At 51.9% G+C, this 9,275-nt stretch overlaps 1 protein-coding gene across 1 annotated transcript; it reads left to right on the forward strand.

Annotated features, from left to right (window-relative positions):
* The first annotated feature begins 2,530 nt into the window (after positions 1 to 2,530).
* On the forward strand, positions 2,531 to 6,793 carry Siva1 (SIVA1 apoptosis inducing factor). Its single transcript, XM_031356848.1, has 4 exons — positions 2,531 to 2,775; positions 4,529 to 4,723; positions 5,547 to 5,703; positions 6,630 to 6,793. The coding sequence occupies exons 1-4, from the start codon at positions 2,658 to 2,660 to the stop codon at positions 6,685 to 6,687; spliced, it is 528 nt and encodes a 175-aa protein (XP_031212708.1). The 5' UTR covers positions 2,531 to 2,657; the 3' UTR covers positions 6,688 to 6,793.
* Positions 6,794 to 9,275: the final 2,482 nt, after the last annotated feature.

Below are 9,275 nucleotides of genomic sequence, written 5' to 3' on the forward strand. Positions count from 1 at the left end.
TTTGGGATACATCAGGCTATCCCCACTCTAGAGACGTATCTCATTGTGTTTTCATCTCCCTGACAAAACATCTAAAAAAACCTGAAAGGATTTATTTTGAATCACAGCTTCACTGATTTTAGTCCATGGCCAGGCTGGCCCCATTATTATGGGTCTATGGCGAGGCAGAAGCATCGCCTGGTGGAAGGCAGTCCATCAGGAGGGATGTAGACAGACAGGACAGAGACACAGAGATGGGGATAAAGTATGCTTCAAGACACGATCTCAGCGTTTCCTCCAACCAGGTCTCATGTACAAGCCAATTACCCATGAACTCACTGATGGATTAACCCATTGAAGTTATGCCAGTGTCTTAGTTAGGGTCTTTACTGCTGTGAACAGACACCATGACCAAGGCAACTCTTATAAGGACAACATTTAATTGGGGCTGGCTTACAAGTTCAGAGGTTCAGTCATTATCATCAAGCGGAGCATGGAAGCATCCAGGCAGGCATGGTCCAGGCAGAGAGTTCTACATCTTCATCCAAAGGCAGACAGGAGCAGACTGGCTTCCAGACAGCTAGGACTAGGGTAATAAAGCCCATGCTGGGCAGTGGTGGCACACGCCTTTAATCCCAGCACTTGGGAGGCAGAGGCAGGTGGATTTCTGAGTTCGAGGCCAGCCTGGTCTACAGAGTGAGTTCTAGGACAGCCAGGGCTACAAAGAGAAACCCTGTCTCGAAAAACAAACAAACAAACAAACAAAAAGCCCACACCCACAGTTACACACCTACTCCAACAAGACTACACCTCCTAACAGTGCCACTCCCTGGGTCCAGCACATACAAAGCCATCATGTTCTATTACCCTTCAATCATGACATCATCTGGGGACCGAGCTGTCAACACTTCATATTCATACCAGAAAGGGAGTCAAACCCAGTGGAACCCCATGGCACTGTACAGACTGCACTAGAAAGGGGATTCAAAAGCCGGGGGGGGGGGGGGGGGGGGGGGGGGGGGGGTGGTGGTGGCGCACGCCTTTAATCCCAGCACTTGGGAGACGGAGGCAGGTGGATTTCTGAGTTCAAGGCCAGCCTGGTCTACAGAGTGAGTTCCAGGACAGCCTGGACTATACGGAGAAACCCTGTCTCGAAAAACCAAAAAAAAAAAAGTGGGAATTCTGGACAGCCTTCCTAGTGGTGGTTCTAAGCCATGTAGTAGGGGACAAACGCCATGTCTCCACACAGTGGTAGCATCCATTCTGAGCAGTTCACAACTGGGGAAACCACCACGGGGGGTGGGGTGGGGGAGGTGGGGGGGGTCTCAGAAACACAGCAGTCAGTAGTCACGTCTATCAGGTGTTTGTCACAGGCTTGCCCTGTGCACTTTATCTGACCCTTGTTCTATTTAGAATTGTGCTCCCTCTTCATGGTGAAGGCCTAACTCCCAAGACCTCAGAATGTGATTGTATCTGGATTCAGTTTTTTGTTTGGTGTTTTGAGACTGGGTCTCTCTACCTAGCTCAGGCTGGCCTCCAACTCACAGAGATCAGCCTGCCTCTTGCTTTCTGAGAGCTGGGATTAAAGGCATGAGCCAACACACGGGGCTGGTGGTATAGTCTTAAAGTGTTAAAATAGGCCTTAGGGCGGACCTTAATTCGAAGTACTGGGTGTTATTATGAGATGAGGATACATGCCCCTCCAGTAAGCACACAAGTTTCTATCTGCAGATTCTGGAAGACAGAGGCCTGCAGAGAACCCAACACTTTGATCTGAGACTTCTATTCTCCAAAATCTGGAGAATTAACGGCTGTTGTGTGTACACTCCGGGTCTCCCGTACTCCAAGATGAGCACAAAACTTAATGCACCTGAAAAAACTAACTCTGACGTTCCGATTGTGTAGAGGACTGTATAAGGACTGAGAAATCCCACGGCATCGCTGTTTTGCCTGTTCAACACGTCAGAAGACCCCACAAAATTTTTAAATCCTGACCAGCGGACCCACAGGTCCCAAAAACCCTCAGGCTCGCTGCCCAAGATCAGGCCTCAGGGACCCAAGAGGAACTCGCAGGGGAAGATGGATTCCCGGTAGGAGCCGGGACAAAGCGCGCCACCCTGCTGTTTGGTACTGGTAACTCACCCAACCCTTATCACCGTTGCTTAGCGACAACAGAGCCTTCCGGCTTTTCGCGCGCTGAGCCCCGCCCTCGATCTCGCGCTGCCTTCTGCCGCGCCCTTTGGCACACGAGTCCCGCCCCTATGTAGCGTCCCGCTAATCCCGCGCCCCACCCCAGAGCCCCGCCTCTTAGTTCTCGGCCTATCCTGAGCTGTAGCATACACTAGCCCCGCCCCAACATCCTCCTCGGCCTATCCGGTGCCACACCTTGAGCAGACTCCACTCCGCCGCGCCAGCGCCCTTGGCCTTTTCCCGCGCCCTTGCATTCCAGCCACTGCCTCTCTCAGCCTATCCCACGCCGCTAACTGCCTAAGTCCCGCCCCGACCGTCTTCTCGGCCTATCCCGTGCAGCAGCCCGCTTAGGGCCCGCCCCCAGCTTCTCTCCGGCCTATCGGGCGCCGCGCCCTCGTCCGCTCGGGCCTCAGCCAAGGTCTGAGGGCGCTGGAACGTGTGTGCGGCGCGCTGTGCGCTGCTGTGGTCTGCGTCTGGTACCCGCTATCATGCCCAAGCGGAGCTGCCCGTTCGCGGACGCAGCCCCGCTTCAACTCAAAGTCCACGTGGGCCCGAAGGAGCTGAGCCACGGTGTGTTCGCCGAGCGCTACTCGCGCGAGGTTTTCGGTGAGTGTGGACTTGCGTGGGTAAAGAGGGCTACGCAGTACGGGGCAGCGGGAGACCCCCGAGCTCCCGGCGGAGGCTGCTTCGGGCCGCTCCGGGGAAATCCGATTGGAAACCGAGTCCTGCCGAGCGGACTAGCCTAGCCTAGCCTAGCCTAGCCTAGCCTAGTGTGGGACCGGCGGGGGGACTGGGCCCGAGTGGGCATGCAGGTGGACGCTGCCCTGGACGCCCTCTCAAGTGGACTTTCTAGCGGATGGATGTTGCTGAGCATTGCTTTGCAGTGATGACCTGCTGGGGCAGGTGTAGCGCAGTTTACCTTAGCTTGGCGCCGTTTACAGCTGCATAATTTTGAGTGGTGCCGCTGTGCCTTGGAATGTGCGGAGAAAACAAACTCCCTACTCAGCCCCAGTATTTGCCTTTTTCCCTTTCTGTACTCTGGGAATGCAAACTCGAGTGCTGAGACTAAGGGGTGATGCGTGAAGCGTGAGGACTGATCCGCAAAGTGTGTCCGTCTCCCCTTCCCCCCCCCCCCCAAATGTAGACATGGCCGGGCGTCGTGGCTTGTTTTTGATGCCGGCACTCAGAAGGGAAAGGCATGGGCTGGCTATATAGTAAGGTGTCTTAAAACAGCAATAACAAAATGCAAACACGGCCCAGAAAATGTCTCAGCCGGTTAAAGTGCATTCTATGCAAGCCTGAACTTGAGTCAGGTCCCAAGAACATACAGTAGGAGAGAATCAATTCCTGAAAGTTGTCTTCTGACTACGCTCATAATAACTAAATAGCCAAGTAAATTTAATTTTTTTAAATGTAAGCAAACAGTTGAAAAGAAAGCCCCAGTGTTAACTGGGACTTAATGACCTGGCTTTCGAGGACTTTTGTGTGGGAGCGTGTTGTATGGTACACACAGTTTACAAAGCCTCAGCCCACACTCTGGTCTCTGGTGGACCAGGAGTCCTTGAGGAGAAAGTTTACTCTCAACATGGAACTCCTCCCATTTTCCCCTTGTTTTTCAGACAGGCTTTCACAGTGTATCTTAGCCTGGCTTTGAACTTAAGTAATTCTGTAGGAGGCAACTGAGCAAGAAACAGCCACTCTCTTTGAATTTTTGTTTGCCTCCAGTGTCACAGAGAGGTCCCTGGGTCTATGTGGGAGTGAGCATTTCTAGAACTCACAGCAGTGTTTCCCTTTAGGGCTCCCTGGACCTGAAGCTGTTAGAGGTGTGAGCAGCCACTTACCCTGGGATGGTGGGTGGGAGGGCCTTCCCCGGGAACATTCCAGGAGACCTTTGTCATGGGGTTGTTGTCTTTGTCCCCTTTAGTAAAGTCCTTTGCTGGCCTGGCAATGGTTGTAGGTGCTGTTCTAAACTTGTGTCTGTTTTCTGCCTCCTTGGGGCTCTTGCTTAAGAAAGTGGATGCTTGCTTCTGACCAGAGCTGGGAGCATGAAGAGGGAGGACACAAACCCAGTGAAGTGAAATTAGCTGTGGCGGCTAACAATAGGTTAATAGAAGGAGCGCCAGAGTTGAGCACAGCCTGGTTGTGGGCTTGGTAGGATCTTAGGATCTGCCACCTGCTGTGGGAGGTAACAATGGAGCCAGAGGAGAAAGGAACGGGGAGCATTTTCAGCTTGGAGGCTGGGAGGACCTGGCAACGGGGAACAGGCGAAGGGGACTTCGTGCCTTGTGGGGCCATAGGATATCTGTGCAACAGCTTTGTGTTTGGGGGAGTTACCTTAAGAAAGGATCTTCTTCCCCAGAAAGAACCAAGCAGCTCCTTTTCCAAGGGGCCCAGGCCTATAGAGATCACTTATGGGGCGAAGGTTGTTCCATGAACCACCTGCCGGCGTCACTGAAGCCTGGTCTGGTAGGAGCCCCTCAAGCTGCAAGGGGACAGATGTTGATTGGACCTGATGGCCGACTGACACGGTGCCAAGCTCAGGCCTCGGAAGCTGGTGAGTGGCTGCCAGTGGAACTTGCATGCTATTATACCTAGGGAAGATGATTGCAAATGTCCTGTTCAAGAGCTCTGACTACCTGGGCAAGCAGGATCTACTTAGAGCAGTGGTTCTCAGCCTGTGGGTCACAACCTCTTTGACAAACCTCTATCTCTAAAAATATTATTTATGTTACAATTCATGACATTTGCAAAATTACAGTTATGAAGTAGCAATGAAAATACTTTTATGGTTTGGGGTCACCATAACATGAGGAACCGTATATATTAAAGGGTCGCAGCATTAGGAAGGTGGAGAACCAGTGACTTAGAGCCTGGTTAAGTTGAGCAAATGTTGCTGGGCGGTCTGCCCCTCATGGACATCCAGAGTGGAAGTCACCAGCCTCTGCCTGTTGTGTCAGAAGCTCTCCTAGTGTCCCTTCTGCAGTAAGAATATGCTAGTCCATTCCCTGTTGGGGGATGGTTCTCATGTGACTTGTGAAAAACAAGACTCTGCTTCAGCCCTGAAGCTTGTTGGGCCCCAAAGCAGCCCAGATACCTTTTGGCTGACCAGTGAAACAGTAAACCCCATCTTGAGACCCAGACAGATACAGAGTTCTGATAGAGTGAGGGAAGAGTGAGCCCTGCCATACTAGCAACAGGCAGGTCATCTGTCTGGAGTCTTGTGACAGTCCTGGGAATTGTGAGCCTTTAGTGTAGTGTTCCAGGTGAGTGATAGGTTGTCAAAAGGACTCAGCTGTAGGGGAAGGAGGGTGCCTGCTGCCCTCTTGTTTTTCTGGTACCCTTCCAATGCTGACAGCCTCCGTGTTTTCTTCTCACAGGCCTTCCTGGGGCAGCACCCATCGCTTGTTCATCGTGTGTGAGATCTGTGGATGGGAAGGCGGTGTGCAACCAGTGTGAGCGGGCCCTGTGTGGGCAGTGTGTATACACCTGCTGGGGCTGTGGTGCTCTGGCCTGTGTGCTGTGTGGCCTGGCAGAGTGAGTGCTCTGATCTGTGGGGGTGCAGGTGCTGGGTGGGCAGTCCATGTTTCCCAGGTGTCTGTGGCCTACTTAAAGCAGCTCTCTGGCTTACACAGCCATGTGGTCTGGTCTTCTGAGTCCTTATTAAGGCTCCAACAGTCCACACTGTTGTCTGGTTTCAGTTTCTGCCCAGCGTGCTTATGATTTGAGGATTGCCTCACATATGTCACTGGGTACATGGACATTCAGGTCATGCCTGCCCTTGTGTGTCTCCTGGTTTGCAGTGATCTCTTAGGCAGAATGGAATGGATGCTGCTTAGCCATTGGCTGCAGCCAGCTGAGTCAGCTACTTACAAGTGCTCAGCGAATGGGTGGGCAGTGCAGAGCCCTGTCCCTTTGTTCCACGCCATAAGGACACATTTCACCAAATGAGTATGGGATTGGTACTGTGGATCCAGACAGTCACAGTCCCTATGTTTTCTAAAGCTAATAGGTCAGATGGAAAGCCATACTTAAAATCCTTGCCACCAGAGATCAGGAGTGCGTGCAAGGGCACTCTGGGGACGGGTCTTAGGACTGTAGGGCTGGTTCGTGCCAAGGCTAGGAGGGAGAATTTCCCAGGCTGCCTCCCCGCTTGTGGTAACTGCTGTAGGTCCTCAGGTTTGTGTCAGTGGCCATCTTGTTGTTATGTCTTTATGTCACTCCTGTATGTCTCTTATGCCATCTCACCCATCTGGTAAACCACAAAGGACTGGAGCCAAGATGTCAGACCCACAGGATGTTTGCATGCTAGACCTCCTTCCAGAGGCAGCGGTGTCCCCAAACTGTCCCTGAAATGCCACTGTCACCTGAGCTCACGTTCTGAGGTGTGATGGGTTAGGGCTTCAGCGAGTGGGGATGCATTCAGCTTCTTAGGTGTCTTCTCTCTCCTGTCAACTGTGCAGCTGTGCCGACGATGATGAGAAGACCATTTGCGCCAGCTGTGCTATGTTTGAAGCTTAAGGTGGCCACGGACAGCACAACATGTTCACACTAAGGAGAGAAGGTGGCTTTTTATATGTTATGTTTTATACCCTGTAGCAAGTGAATAAACCTCTTTATATTTGCACAAGGACTCGTCTGTTAACCATTCTCAGGGTAGCAGTGTCAGTGCAGGGGCAAACCCTCACAGCAGCAGGCAGCTCAGCTGCTTATTACCTGCATCTGACAGGCAAGCCAGGCCTGGGGGTTCCTTCCTGTCCTCCCTCAGCTGTAAGAGGAAGCAGCTGGACTCCAGGAGTCAGGCTGCAGAATGGTCACCTGCGTGCTAGACCACCTCGTGCACTGAGTTGCCACTGTCACGTTGCCAGCCATCAGTACCTACGCTGCTGGGTTCCAGGTGGTTTAATGAGCCCTTGCCCTCCAGGAGGTTTGGCCCTGTGGAGTGTTTTGTGGGTGCTAGGGTTATGACAGTCCTCACCATATCTTCAGAGGTAGTTAATGCAGGGCTTTGAAGGAGTTCACAGGAAGTAAGATGGCCTGGAAGATGGTGGTGGGCCAGTCACTGCAGTCACCTGGGTCTCCTGCTTACAAGTGCTTGGCTGCTAGGTGGCTAGATAGACAGAGCAGAGTTCTCCTTGTCCTACCCTCTAAGAACAGCTACAGCTGTTGGTTCCCATACACATCACTGAGGTGCTGTCCTAGATGAGGTTGGTTCAAGTTTCCCAGTACGACTGAACAGTTGGCCCAGAGGCCATGTGAGCAGCAGGCTTTAGCGGGCTGCAGGTCAGGAAAGGCCTTACACACCTGGGAGACCCCTCACTGCTGTGGACAATGGGACTCTGGCTGGTTTTAAGGGTGGAAGCTGGGGGTCTGTAGATAGTGGCCAGGAGCTGGGCCCATGCGGGCCCGAGGCAGCAGTTAAGCTACTGGGGGGCAGGGGTACCCACTTAGGCCAGCCACTGAGGTTCTGAAAATGGAATTTGGGAATCCTACCTGGAGTCTGTTTGTTTTTCTGCCTATTTATCTAATGATTGATTGATTGATTGATTTAAGTTTTATTACATTATGATGAGAAAAGATACTGCCTATTTATTTGTGGCAAGGGCTCACTGTGTAGCCCTGGCTGTCCTTGAACTCACTCTATAGACAGGCTGGCCTCAAACTCAGAGATTCACCTCCTCTGCCTCCTGGGTTCTGGAACTAAAGGTGTGCACCACCACACGACAGTCCTCTGGACCTTGATTAGCTGGCTTGAGTGCTGAAGCCACTAAGCCACTTGTCTGTAAGTGTCAGAAACAAGGAGCAGGCTGTCGGCAGCCAAAGCAAACCCTGACAGTCCACCACACCCATACTTGCATGGCTTCTGGTGCTGCTTTATCCTGGTCTAGCTTTTTGCCAGGCCCTGTGGGCTCTCTCCACTGTCCTCTAGCTTACTGAGCTGGTCTCTGTACTGTGAGCTTCTGCTGTAGCTCGCCCATCTCTGTCACCAGTTGGGATCACTGCACAGCCCCTTACACCTTCAGGCTGCCCTCATAAAACACCAGACTTCACCTCTCCTGATTCCTGCACCCCTAGGGTTCAGTTTGCCTTCCAGCATGCTAAGCATGCTTTCACCGCAGGTCTGCTCATCTCTTGGCTGGAGGCTCTCCCTCTGGGTGTTGGTGTGGTTCGTTTATGTCTTTCTGGGTTGGGCTCAGAAACATCCTAGTGCCTTACTGCACAGCCCTGTAGGCTTTTCCAATTCCACCATACAGAGTATGGAAGTTGTTTTCCCTTCCAGCTGTCATGTAGGTTCCTGAGAGCTGTGATGTGGCTTCAAATGATATCTTACGTGTCAGACTTGGAGTAACCTGCCCAGCACCCAGCCATCAGGTAGCGGGGACTTAAAAGCCATTTGTTTGGGGAGTGTATTTGAGTGTGCATGTTAGCGTGGAGTGCATGCACGAGTTTGCATGTGTGGAGCCAGCACTCTACTTTGTATTTTGGGGGTTTTATTTGGTTTGTGGGTGGTTTGGCTTCTTCATTTGGTCTGGAGCTCACTGATTAGGTTAGACTGTCTGGACAGCAAGCCTCAGGGCCCCGCCCGTGTCAGACTCCCTAGCATTAGGAGTATAACCAAATGCCACCACTGTGTGTTTTAAAATATATATTGTGGGGGCCAAACTTGGGTCATGTTTACATGGCAAGCATTTTTTTTTAAAGATTTATTTTATTTCATTTTTATGTGTATGAGTACACTGTAGCTGTACAGATGACTGTTTTCCATGTGTGGCTGCTGTTGATCTCAGGACCTCTGCCGACCCGGCTCGCTCCGGCTCTGGCGTAATTTTCTGCAACTGTCTTCAGGCGCACCAGAAGAGGGCATCCGATCTCATTATGGGTGGTTGTAAGCCACCATGTGGTTGCTGGGATCCGAACCCAGGACCTTTGGAAGAGCAGTCAGTGCTCTTACCCGCTGAGCCATCTCGCCAGTCCCCATGGCAAGCATTTTAGCAACAGATGCCCCGACCCCTATCCAACTTTAAAAAAGAACAAAGCACCTAGTGTAGTGGCTATTCCTGGTTGTCAACTTGACTATATCTGAAATGAACTACAATCCAGAATTAGAA

The sequence above is a fragment of the Mastomys coucha genome, unplaced genomic scaffold, assembly GCF_008632895.1.
Source record: "Mastomys coucha isolate ucsf_1 unplaced genomic scaffold, UCSF_Mcou_1 pScaffold6, whole genome shotgun sequence".
NCBI lineage: Eukaryota > Metazoa > Chordata > Mammalia > Rodentia > Muridae > Mastomys > Mastomys coucha.